Below are 14197 nucleotides of genomic sequence, written 5' to 3'. Positions count from 1 at the left end.
ACTTTTGCTTCCGTTTTTAATATATAGAATATATAAAGAATTATTTAAAATCAGAAAGGAAGTATTTTTAATTATAACTAGAATAATATTCTAAGAGAAAGAATTAATAAATATTTACGAATAGGGTTTTCTATTTACGGGTTAGCTCGTCTGTAAATTAATTTACTAGTACCTCTTTATTTATAAATCCCTCCTTTTTATTTATAAATCTCTTTTCTTTATTTATAGGTCCCTCTTTATCTGCAAGTTCTTCTCCTTTATTTATAGGTATATTCTCTTTAGCTATAAGCCTCTCCTCTCTTTATATTTCCAAATATTAGCTAGCTATAAGCTAGTACTATACTTTCTTCTATTTCTGCTCTTACTTCTATTTCTATTTATATTCCTGCTTTTCCCTCCTATACTCGTCTATAAACTGCTATATATTAGTACTACTATTTACTATTTGCAAGCTCTTACCGGATTATTCTCTTCCTATTTCTTTTTTTATTCTATTTCCTACTACTTCTCTTTTTTATACTACTACTATTTATTATTTTATAATTGAGCCTAGAACTCTCTTTACTTATTTCAAGCCTGCCTTTAGGCTTCTTCTTCTAATTATATCTTCTCTAAGTCTATAGAATTCTATATCTCATACTTTTATACTTATAGTTTTGCTTTCTTTATTTATAAGACCCTTCTATTATACCTTTCTTATATAAACTCACTTATAGCTTTATAGTATTTATTATACTTTTATATAAGGCAGGTTTTATAAATATAAAATTAATATTTATTCTTATAAAAAGAGAAGCTTATAATTAAGTAAAAGAACTTATATTCGGAATAATATAGCCGGTTTAAAAAAAGAGTATATATTAGAAGCCTATAAAGCCTATAAAGCCTATAAAGCCTATTTCTTTATTTATTAAAATATTATTATATTAGTAGTTATATATAAATATCTCTAATTTAGCTAAAATATAATCCAAATTAGAGATATTTATATATAGCTACTAATATAATAAAATATAATTAGTTTATAAATCTTATAAAAGATAGCCTATAGAGCCTATAAATCCTATAAAATAAAGCCTGAACTATAAAATAGGCCTAAAGTTTTAATATTTCTATATAAATTCATTTATATAATAGTATTTGTTTTTTTCGGAAAATAGTAAAAATATAAAATAGATAAGTTTAGAGCTACTTTACTAAAATTATTACTAGTAGCCCTATATAAGCTCTGGGGCTAGTAATAATTTTACCCTAAACTCGTTCCAAATAGGTTTGAAATATAATAAAGGCTTTTAGCTAAGTATATAAATTAGATATAAACTTTTTATAAATAATATAGAAGAAAAATAGCCTATAAATAAGTTAAAAACTAAATAAGAACTTATAATATTTCTGGATATACTATATTACTTATATAATTTATATTAGAAAATAAAAAAATATAAAGCTCAATTTATAAGATTACTTATAAGGCCGCTATATAGAACTAGCTATAAGAAAAGACTAGTAATTATAAATTTACTTTTATTATCTTAAATAACTAGCTTTATAACTTATTAATAATTATTATAAAAAATAAATTAAATAGAAACTATTTATAGGAAAATATAAAAGATAATTACTAATTTATAAACTAGAGCTTAATTTATAGAATTATTTATAATTAGTTATTAAAGTTATTATCTAATAGCTATATTTGAATTAAGAATCTTTTAAAGTTATAAATTAATATTTGTAATCTATTATAAAGCCTTTTCTATAAATAGAGATTTTATAAAAGTATTATAAGTATACTAATCTTAAATTATAGCTTGAAAAGAAATAAATCTAGTAAATAAATACTTTATAAAACCTCTAAAAATAATTTTATAATTATAGAATTTGCTTTATTTATATTAGTTAAATTTATTATAAAATATATTTATTTCTAGCCAGGAAATATATCTAGAATTTTTTAATTAAGTTTATATACTATACTATTTAGAGTTAATAGAATTACTTATTTATTAAAGACCTAATAATTATATAAGGCCCGTAAAAGTTACTTTTATAAATAAATATAATTAATTAGATTTATAACTAATTAGATATATAAAATAAAAGGCAAGAATATAATTTATTTATTTAAAAACAGGTTATATAGAAAACTACTAATTTAGTCTATAAAATCCTATTTAGACAAGTTATTATAGACTTATATATTAATTCGTAATAATAACTAATAAAACTATAACTAGATCTATATTTATTATAAATAGGCCCGTATTATATTAGTTTATAAATTATATAAAATTACTAGTAAAATCTAAATAAAGTTTTTCTCGAGAATTATAAGTATTTCTCTTAAAAAAAATTATTTATTACTAATTATAAATTAATTATTAACTAGTATATTACTTTATAATAATACTTATATTATATAAATATCTTATTTTAGATAATTAGATTTATAGATTATAAAATAGTTTCGAGCTAACTTATTTTAATAATTATATTTATAAATAATTTATTAAACTCGAGTAAAATCCGGAATTAGAAATAAAATATATATTTATCTATTAATATTATATATAAAACGACCTTATCTTAGCTATAATAATAGTAATAGAAAGTCTTATAAAAGAATATTTTATTAGTTTTATTTGAGTTCTATAAATAGAAATAAACTATTTATAAATTATTTATAATTATTACTAGAATTATTTAGAAATAAAAATACTAGTTTATATTTAGCTAAACTTATATTATAATTACTAGTAATATCTTATAGATATAATTAATTTATAGATTAGCTATATAATAGCTTATAATCTAATTAAAGGTATTCTTAAATAAAATAATATTTATAAGTATTTACTAAAGATTTATAAAGCTAAAATTAAATAAAAAGAAACTATAATTATAATAAAAATTAACTAAAAATAACAGGAAATTAATTAATAGGTTATAGGCTAGCTTATAGACTAGGTTATTATAGAAATACTTTTTATACTAGTTCTAGATTATTTATATATCTGAAATTAGCTATTAATAAATACTTATAAAAAAGAATATTTATAAATTATAGCTAATTATTAATAAAATAATCTTATTAAAATACTAGAATTATTTCTAATTATTTTCTATTAAGCTATAAGTAATATAAATAATATAGAATATAGAATAATAAATGCCCTTAATTAAATATAGCTTATTAAAGAATTATAAATTATATATAACTATTAGTAAAAGCTATAAATAGAACTATTTATTTAAAACTAGACTATAGTAATAAATATAGCTAATACTATATTCTTATTTATAATACTTCTATATTCGGGTTTTAGTAACTTATATAAAGTATTATAAGAACTTATAATATAAGTATTAGCGGTTATTTTTATATATTATATTATATTTAAAAAAGGCTATTAAAATTAAATAAATATTTGCGGTTTTATTTATAACTTATTTAAATAAGAAATTAGTTATAAAGCAAATTATATATTATTTAGAAAAATAGAATATAAAAAAATAAATTAAAGAAAACCTTTAATATATTAGATATTTAAATAAATACTAGAAAGCCTTTATAAAGCCTATATATTAAGTCTAGAAATACTAGATAATCTTATTATTTATTCCTAAAATAATAATAATTATATAATTTATTTTCTTATATATATATATTTATAAATATATTTAATTACTTATATAAATATATAAATCTCAATATTAATATATAAATAGAATTTCTAAAAAATATATAAATTATATAAAATAATCTAATAATTATATTATAAATAGTAAGAAATAGTAATTTATATAAGTAGTTATCTAATTAAAAGAAGCTCTAAAAAAAGCTTCTAGATCTAATTAAATAAAAGGAGGCTACTAAGTAAATAAAACTAAAGCTCTCTAATACTTATATATATAATATATTTCCTAAAGGCTTTTAATTCTATATATAAAGGAAATAGCTAGTAAAGTACTTCTATAGAATATCCCTAGTAAAAATAAGTATATATATAGTTTATTTCCCCTAATTAAGAACTAAGAAATTATTATTTCCTAATGCCTTATATTAAGCTAATAGAACTAAAAGAGATAGGAAATAAAGTATTTCTAGATATTTCTGGTAGTATATTTAGTTTCAAAAAAGCCTAGCTCTAGTTCCGAACGGTTCTATAAGCCTAAAGCCAGGAAATTATATTATATATACTATTAGTATTTAAAATACCCTAGTAGCTTTATTCTCTTTTTTATCTAATTCTTTTTCTTAAGCTATCTATATAGCTTCTTATATCCCTTTACTATAAGACGTTCTTATATATTCTTTAATTTCTTATCTATAGGCTATAAATTAAATTTCCTAATATAAGAACTAGTAGTTATAAGCTCTAGAATAAAGTAATTAATAGGCTTTTATAAGTACTTTTCTATTTTTATTCTCTTATAAAAATATAAATAGCTTTATAAATTAGATTATCTAGTAAGAGAAATAAAGATCCCAAGTAAAGAATATTTATTTTACTAAATTAGGGCCTTAAAGATTCTTCTATATTACTCGAATATATAAACGGGTTCTCTAAATATATTAGCCTTAATTACTAAAGCGAGTTATTATATTCCTTAAATAGATATAAACTTGGCTATTACTATTTAAAGAAAGTTCTTAATTACCAGAAATCTTTTAATTTCTATAACTTAATAGGTTTGAGCTTATATAAAAGCTTAATATTAATTATTAATTCAGGCTTTAAAAGATTTTAAACCTATTTTATTATAATCCAGAATTCTATTATAATTCTCTCTTATTTATTTCCGTATATTATTTTCTAATAACTAGAATTTATTATAAAAAGCTTATATAATATTCTAAAAAGAAAGCCTTTATTATAAAACAAGTAACTTAAGGTATAGTATAAGTAAAATAGGTTCTATTATATAGTATATCTAATTCCAGATATTCTAATACTAAGAGCTTTATATTAACTAATTCAATTACTTGGTAGTATATTCCTTAAGCCTAAATAAGTATTTTTCCTTAATATTATTAAAATAAGCTAAATATAGAGCTCTTAGTTATACTTTCTTCTCTGCTTCTAGTTTTCTATCTATATCTTATATTACTAATAAAATATTTTACTCGATATTTAATTATTTAATTATTTAATTAATTATAAGAAATAGAAAGGGCTTTATAAAAAGCAGATAAAGAGCTTTAAAAATATTAGAATTAATAAAGTACTATATATTTCAAAAGATAGAATTAATTTTAAGCTCTATATATTATATAGAAAAGCTTTTATAATTAGTAAGGCATATATTAGAAACTAGTAAAGCTACTATTCTAAAGAGAGAAATAAAAAATAAGAAAAATAAGTAAAACGTATTCTTTTAATAATTATAATTATAGTAAGAATAACTATAATTACTAGAATACTTATTAATTACTAATAGAGGTATATAGCTAGTATACCGGACTTATAACTATTATAAATAGTAAGAAATAGTAATTTATATAAATAGTTATCTAATTAAAAGAAACTCTAAAAAGAGCTTCTAGATCTAGCTAAATAAAAGAGAGCTACTAAATAAGTAAAGCTAAAGCTCTCTAGTACTTATATATATAATAAATTATTATAAATAATTTTCTAATCTAGAAAGCCTAATTTATAAACTATAAATATATAGCTATTATTCTAGTACTAGTACTCGGGATATTTATTCTTATAAATAATTATTATAGTTATAAATACTTTAAGAAACTTCTTCTAATATATAAACGGAATTATAAGTATTTTATAAATTATATATAAGGCTTTTAAATTATTATTAAAACTATATAGCCTGTAAAATATCTAACTAATAATTATAGCTATAAATTTATTTATAAAATTCTATAATAGATCTAGAAACTTAATATAAATAATATTATTAACTAAATTAGAAATTAAAAAAATAATATTTCTTCTAAAAAATAAAAATAAATATATATATAAAAGGCTATATTTCTAGTACTTAATTATATAAATATAGCTTATATATTATTCGAAAAAATAGTTTTTAAAATCTATAAAAAACTGTCATATATACGGGTACTAGAAAGCTTAGCTTTACTTACTTAGCGGCCCCTTTTATTTCTAGAGGCTTCCTTTAGAGCTTCTTTTAATTAGATAACTACTTATGCAAATTACTATTCCTTGCTATTTTGTAATAGTTATAAGCCCGGTACACTAGCTACACACCTCTATTAGTAATTAGTAAGCGTTCTAGTAATTGCGATTATTCTTACTACAGTCGTAATTACTAAAAGAATACGTTTCACCTGGTTTTCTCATCCTTTATTTCTCTCTTTAGAATAGCAGCTTTACTAGTCTCCGATATACGCCTTACTAATTACAGAAGCTTCCCTATATAGTATATAGAGCTTAAAATCAATTCCACTTTTCGAAACGTATAGTACCTCATTAATCCCGATACTCCAGAAGCTCCTTACCTGCTCTCTGCAGAGCCCCCCCTACCTCTTATGATTAATTAAATAATTAAGTAATCGAATATCGAGCGAAACACTCTATTAGTAATATGGGATGCGGATGGAAGGCCAGAAGCAGAGAAGGAAGTACGACCAAGAGCTCCACGTCTAGCTTGTTTTAATAATATTAAGGAGGAATACTCGTTTAGGCTTAAGGAGTACTCTATTAAGCAATCGAATTGGTTAATGCAAAGCTCTCGGTATTAGAATATCTGGGATTAGATATGCCGTATAGTAGAACCTGCTCTGCTCGCACTATACCTTGAGTTACTCGTTTCCTAGCAGAGGCTCTCTCTTTAGAACGTTATACGAGCTCTTTGCAAGAAATTCCAGTCATCGGAGAATAATACACGGGAATAAGTAAGGGAGAATTATAACAGAATTCTGGACCGTAGCAGAATAGGTAGAGAATCTCCTATAGCCTGGATTAATAATTAGTACCAAGCTCTTATACGAGCTCAAACCTACCGAGTTACAGAAGTCGAAGGATTCCTGATAATCAAGAACTTTCTTTAAATAGTAGTAGCCAAGTTTATACCTATTTGGGGAGCATAGCAACTCGCTTTAGTAATTGAGGCTAATATGCTTAGAGAGCCCGTTCGTATACTCGAGTAATACGGAAGGATCTTTAAGGCCCTGATTTAGCAAAATAAATACTCTTTACTTGTAATCTTTGCTTCTCTTACTAGATAATCTGATTTGCAAGGCCACTCGTATTCTTATAAGGAAACAAGAGCGGAAAAGCACCCGTAGAAGCCCGTTAATTGCTCTATTCTAGAGCTTGTAACTACTAGTTCCTGTACCAGGAAACTTGATCCATAGCCTACGGACGAGTAATTAAAGGCCGTACGAGAACGCTTGGTAAAGGGATACGAGAAGCTATATGGGCAGCTTGAGAAGAAGGGTTAGATAAAGAATAGAGGGAAGTTACTAGGGGACTTTGAGTATTAATAGTATATATAATATAGTTTCCTGGCTTTGGGCTTGCGGAGCCGTCCGGGGCTAGAGCTAGGCTTTTTTGGAACTAAGTATACTACCGGAGACGTCTAGGGATACTTTACTTCCTACCCCTTTTGGTTCTATTAGCTTAATATAAGGCGTTAGGGAATAACGGTTTCTTAGCTCTTAATTAGGGGAGATAGACTATATATATACACTCCTTTTTGCTTTGCTAGGGGTGCTCTATAGGAGTACTTTACTAGCTATTTCCTTTATATATAGAATTAGAAGCCTCTAGGGAGTGTGTCGTATATACGGGTACTAGGGAGCTTAGCTTCGCTTACTTAGCGGCCCCTTTTATTTCCAGAGGCTTCCTTTAGAGCTTCTTTTAATCAGACAACCACTTATATAAATCACTATTCCTTACTATTTTGTAATAAAAACTTTTTTACTTTTAGAATAAAAATCTAATAAAGGAAATCCGAATAATTAATTACTTATTATTTATTTAAGAAATAATCTATAATCTCAGGCTAATATAAGTTAGTTATAAAGATAATAAAGAAGCTTAGCTTATTAAAGTATTATATAATAGCTATTAAGTTTTAAAAAATCTATTATATAAAATAATTATTATTTATAAAGTTTAATAAAAGAATAAAAGAATAATTAATATTATTTATATAAATATTCTTATAAATTAAAGTATTTATAAAACTCGTATATATATTTATATAAATATTTTACTAATATAAATAAAGCTAGTTAAATAAGATAATTTTATAAATAAAATATATATATTAATAATATATTATTAAAAGAAGTAATTAATATAAATAAATAGAAAAAAAGCTAGATAAATATAGAAATAATACTAGTAAAAAACCTATTATTCTAGCTATATTTACTAATAAGTTCTATTATAGTCTTATAATTATAAACTATAATACTAGTTCGGGTTATTATATAAGAAAAATAAAATATATATTATATATATAATATTAATTATATATATTTATAAATATTTATAACTTGTTTTATAAACTATAAATATTAGATTATAATAGCTTATATTTATATATTTATTTGAAATAAAGGCTATAACCTTATTATTTATTAGGAAATTCTTATAATAATAATTAATATCTAATTCGAGAATTAAATATATTTATAAATTAAATAAGATTCGAAAATTAGTTTACTAATTTATAAAATACTTATAGGCTATTTTATAAATTATAATAAACGAATTATAATTCGTAAATATATTTATAAGTTATAAAAGAATTATATAATCTAAATAAAAGAAATTAATAACTTATATATTAGTTATAAAAAGCAAATTATAAAAGAAAAGCTATATAAAGAAATATTTAGTATATAAAGCAGGCTATAATAGGCCTTAAAAATAAAAGAACTTATTATAAATCTAAAAGTACTAAATCTTATAAAAGAAATTAATTTATATATTCTTTTTATATTTAATTAATATAAAAGTAAAAATAGAATTATATATTTAAATATTTATTTAAATAATTTAGTAAAATAGATTATTATTTATAAAAAAATAAAAGAAATATAAAAGAGGCTTATAGATTAAAGAAAGTATTATATTATATTTTTTATAATAGGCTTTAAAGTAATTATTTATATAACTAAAATAAAGGGCTTTATAAGCTATATAATAATTTATAAGTAAACTAGTTATATATATAGAAGCTAGCTAGAAATATAAAAAAAAGCCAGGAAGTTATATAATAAATAAATCTATAAAAGAATTCTTTAAAATATTAACTAGAGCTATAATAGATAATTAATAAATCTATTACTAGTATTATAAAACTAATTTATTTATAGAAATATCTATAATTAATTATTATTATTATTAGAAAATAAAGAGAATATTTAAATTAAGTTCTTATAAGGCAAAATATAACTAGTATAATATAATAGGCTATATTTATTAAAAATTATATTATTTTAGTAGTTTTAAGGTTTTAATTATATAATAAAGACTGCGGCTTTTTATATATAACTTATAGGAATTATATAAAAAAACTAGTTTTTCTATACTTCTAGAAAATAATTTCTTTTTAGTATTTAATTAATTAAGCTTTTATATACTATATACTATTTATACTTTACTATTTATATTTTTAATCTTATTATTTTATTATTAAATTACGTTTTATATTCTGGTATACTTTATATAGGTTTTTGTTTTATTATAGTTTTTCTTTTATATTAGATATAATTAGTAGTATTTCGGGCTTATTAACTAGTTAGATAAAATTAAAAAAAAGGAAAATATAAACTTAATAGTAAAAGCAAGTCTTATATAGCTTAGTCTGTTTTATAATCAAGTTAGAAATAGGCTAGTTCTATTTATAAGAAATATAAAAGTAAAGAGAATTTATAGTAATAAAGAAAAGAAAAAAAAAAGAATAATATAAAACTAGGGGTTTTTTTTATACTTTCTATAGAACTACTATCTTTAGATTTTCTCTCGAGTTTTAAAAAATTATAATAAAAGCCTCTTATATTTCAGAATTACTAAAATATAAAGAAAGATACTTGAGCTCTTTTTCTTTTATTCTAAGCTAAATACTAAGAATTTAGATATAATTATATTCCGATATATAATTCCCTAAAATAGAATAATTCTAATATTTCTTATATAACTAGTTTTTTTTCAGGAGTTCTAAGAGCTAACTATTTAGGGTAATCCGAATATAGGATAATATAAAAGAGAATAAATATTAAAATTAGAAACCTAAAGCCTCTAATAAGTAAAATAAGCTCCAAAATAAAGCTTTAGGAACTATATACTAATAGGGCTTAAGCTATAGGCTTATTATTAAATAGATTATATTTTATAAGATTAATTTAGGATATAATATATCTTATAAAGCTAAATCGGTTTAGCTAAGGTTAAATAGTTTAATATAAGGCTTTCTAGTTTAGGGATTTAGTATATATAATTTAGGGAATTTAGGGCTATATAAATAGGCTATTTACTATTATAGAATAGTAGTTAATTTAGTATATTTTACTTAATTTATATTATATATATATAACTCTAGCTTTATTATTAAACTAGTTTAATAATAAATACTAGTAATTACTTATTATATAACTATAATATATTAAGGTTTCCTTAATAATTAATAAATAACTAAAGTATTTATTAGTAGTTCTAGTTAAACTAAGCTAAAATATATAATATTAGCTAAGTACTAATTTTTTGTAATAATTAGCTAATTATTCTCTTCGGAATCCTGTACTTTAATTCGCTTATTAAGCCTCGCCGCCGCCTAATTGGGTGGCGAGGTTATACTAGAGCGGGAGTAGCTGGAGCTTTACTCAATAAGGCCATCCGGTCACGTGCGTAAGTCACGTGCATATAACGCAAAGTATGTTAAGAGGGTAATTTTGGGGTCCTGCAAAAGAGCATATAATTGGTATAAAAGCTAAGGTTTACAAGTGCCCAAAAATCAAGGTTTTATTCTTAGCGCCATCACGTGCCAAACCAGCCATTTCAACAAAGTATTCATGAATATTCAATTCATTACATTATTACCTTGATTGGAATATAAGTAGAATATAAGTAGTATAACGGCTGGTGTTATATGGGTACTACGGGTTAGTTTCAGCTAAGGTTTTAGCTAAGGTATCAAGCTTGGTTCCAAGCTAAGGTTCAAACTAAGCTCGGCGTTTTAGTGATCTTGGCCGTACCTACTTATCCACTGCCACACCTCACACCTTTCCCCCTTAGCTTTAGATCCTTAAGACATTGGAATTATAGATCTTTGAGCCTCGTTCCATTGCTTTATTCCTGCCGTCACAAGTAGAATATAAGTGAAATATAAGTAAAATACAAGCAAAATATAAGTAGAAGGATATTTAATGAATAGAATATAAGTAGGGGCCATTAATCAACTCTATTCATTTCTCACACTGCCAACGCCATCAAATAGACATTGTTCCAAGTATGCTCGACGAAAGCAGAACAAGAAGTAGAGGGAAGCAGACCGGAAGGAGCGTGAGCGCATGGGGGCAGAAAGGATCGACGCGGCAATTACTTTGAATCAAGAACAGACGGCCGCGGGGGTAGATGGCAATGGAAAAGTCACGAATAAGGATGGAGTTGAGTCCGCCGTCAGTTCTGTTCGATGGAACACTGGCTCACTTTTCAAAAGATCGAGATACTTCCACCGTCTCGCGTAATTCCACCAATGCCGATGGTCCTGGCGTCAAAGGTCCCGTTGTTGCAACAACCTGGGTCAAAGGTCCATAGGTCGAAAGCGTCTATGACTCTCCCGAGTATTACTCTTTCGCACCCCACCATGTCACGGATGTCTTCGCCTCAGCCGTTGCACGTCGTCCGGTAAAGCTCCTGCCGTTCACACTCTTCTCGCAGATGCCAGTGGAACTCCGCCGCAAGATCCGGCACGCTACTTTTCGTCCGCGACGCCATGTCTGGTCGTGCGAGGATAGAACAGGCCCCTGCTGTAAATTAGTTGGGTTCGCCCACCCACCCGTTGGCTTATCCGTCAACAAGGGCCTTGACACTCTTCGCGTAGAGACGAATATACTGAAGGCTGTAGATCTTGAGAGTTTTGCAAGAATCACTTCTAGAAATCAACTATTGACATCCTCGGCCAACTTCAACATTTACAGATTGAGGAGTGGGGTTTCAAACCTTTCAGAGGTCAATATTATTTTACCGATCTTCCAAAGGGTGATTCGAAGTACTTCCAGGGACTAAAGACACTGACATTTGTTCCTCTTTGTTTCATCTTGTGGAACGAAGAGGATCTCGAGGGGCAGAATGGAAAATTTTTCGTTGAAGGATACGAGGAGGTTTTTTTTGGTTTTTTTTTTTTGCGAAGCTGGTAGTTGAGGATACCATTGAGACAATCCCCAACATTATCATGACCAAGCCCACCCCTGGAGGAGAGCCGATATGCAAATGGTACTACTGGAAGTAGGCATAGACTCGTTCGAAGTGGTGGACTAAGCGCTGGGTGATCTTCTAAGCTCTGGGTGTCAAGGTTGATGAACTTGAGGAATAGTTGGTACATATATGTTTGCGAAAACAAAATTTGCCGACTGCTTTTTGAGGAGATCGCACTGGTGAGAAAATGTTAGCAAGATTCGTTTGGTGCTTGCTTCGGTGAGGCAGGAGAAGAACAGAACCGATGTGGGAGCATCTAGCAAGAAATAGAGCCAAAATTTGCAACATACGCTCGTAAACCCATGTCCTCTTCTCTCCAGGAACAGAGATCATCACAATATCGCCAGTCACGCGACGGGTGAACTCACAGGACAATCAACAGGCATATGAGAAAGATCTGCAGTTCCTCGCAGCTTCATGATCTACCCGCCGGCCCAAAATGAGATCATGCTCCAAGAATGCCAGAGTTGAAACATGCAAAACCGCGGATCCTCCACAGCGGTGTACGCCATCTGGCTCGGCCCCGGATTTACTTCCCTCTCATATCAAACTTCTCCCCCACCAACTCCTCACTCAAGCTCCAAAGTCTCTCCGCAATCTTCGGATCCGTAGCGTGTTCCGCCGCAGGCGCAAACTGGCAATCAGCCAAATAGCCACCCGGCATATCTCCAAGAAATCGGTATCAGCACAAGTTTCTTTTCCAAAGGCACTCCAGTAAGAGAAAGGCGGATCGCGTAAACAAGCACAGGTTGAACGACTTACCATTCATTTTTGGATCAAAAGCAGCAACCATCGCGGTCGCCGCCCCCTGATCCCCAGATTTCCACACCTTGCCCGTAGTTTTGATCAGCGCTTGTCCCTGCGCGTCAAGATTCCTCGCTAGACCTGTCCAGATTGCTTTTCGCTATCAGCCCGACCCTTTCTCCTCAATTCTCGATGGGGTACTCACAACCAGGATGCACACTAAATGACAGAACGCCTCTGTCTTTCAAACGTTCTGTCAAAGACACAGAAAACAAAATATTCCCCGTCTTACTCTGCCCGTATGCCACGAATGGACTATATGTGACTTCCGGATCCATCAGTGCTTTGGGCAGCCCTGTCGGTGGCTTTTCCTCCTCTGGTAACTCCTCATATTTCTTCAGAAAATTGAAGTCCGAGAAGCGTATCGGGGAGAGTCGATGGCCAGCGGAGGTCAAGTTGATGATCCTTGTGCTGCCAGGTATGGCTGATTGCGAGGCTGCGAGGAGTACGTTGGGAAGCAAGAGGTTGGTGAGCAGGAACATTCCGATGTGGTTTGTGCCGAAATGCATCTCTATGCCCTCCGTTGTGGTTTCGCAGTCGGGGACGTTGAGGGCGGCGTTGTTGATTATGATGTCTAACTTTGAGGTGAGAGTCTCCATTTCCTTTGCTGCTTTGCGAATGGAGGATTGCGAGGAGAGGTCGAGGGTTAGGGACTTGACAGGGCTATTGGGGGTGATGGCATGGATTGAGGAGATCAAGGTGTTGATCTTGGAGGCGGTACGGGAGGCGAGGATGAGTAGACTTGGTGAGTGCCGCGAGATGGACAGGGCAATGTGCTCGCCGAGGGAGTTGGGACTGGCGCCCACGAGGAGGACTTTGGAATGGTGTCAGTTGGGTTTATTTTTGAGGTTGAAGAAGGTGGAAAGGAGGGGCGTGTTTGTACTATTTTTGCCTTTGATTTGCTCTGAGAATGTATTAGTTACTTCGGTGGCTGTGGTTGCCTCGCCGAATTTGGAGCAAGAAGTCATTGTCCCAACAGA

The 14197-nt window shown here is 27.7% G+C and overlaps 2 protein-coding genes across 2 annotated transcripts; one reads left to right on the top strand and one right to left on the bottom strand.

Annotated features, from left to right (window-relative positions):
• Positions 1 to 6547: 6547 nt before the first annotated feature.
• Positions 6548 to 7819, top strand: K444DRAFT_614609 (uncharacterized protein; the record flags this gene model as incomplete). Its single annotated transcript, XM_024880558.1, has 6 exons — positions 6548 to 6717; positions 6883 to 6920; positions 6963 to 6997; positions 7073 to 7114; positions 7271 to 7300; positions 7361 to 7819. Coding segments are annotated over 6 exons (381 nt in total), but the record flags the coding sequence as incomplete, so codon positions are not given.
• A 5123-nt stretch (positions 7820 to 12942) lies between these two features.
• On the bottom strand, positions 12943 to 14185 carry K444DRAFT_532893 (putative short-chain dehydrogenase; the record flags this gene model as incomplete). The annotated part of the gene is made up of 4 exons (XM_024875111.1): positions 12943 to 13079; positions 13176 to 13310; positions 13363 to 14031; positions 14101 to 14185. 4 exons carry the CDS (start codon positions 14183 to 14185, stop codon positions 12943 to 12945), a joined length of 1026 nt encoding a protein of 341 aa, XP_024734950.1.
• Between the last annotated feature and the right edge of the window lie 12 nt (positions 14186 to 14197).

The sequence above is a fragment of the Hyaloscypha bicolor genome, assembly GCF_002865645.1.
Source record: "Hyaloscypha bicolor E unplaced genomic scaffold K444scaffold_107, whole genome shotgun sequence".
Classification (NCBI taxonomy): Eukaryota; Fungi; Ascomycota; class Leotiomycetes; order Helotiales; family Hyaloscyphaceae; genus Hyaloscypha; species Hyaloscypha bicolor.
This window is presented reverse-complemented; position numbering and strand designations above follow the sequence as displayed.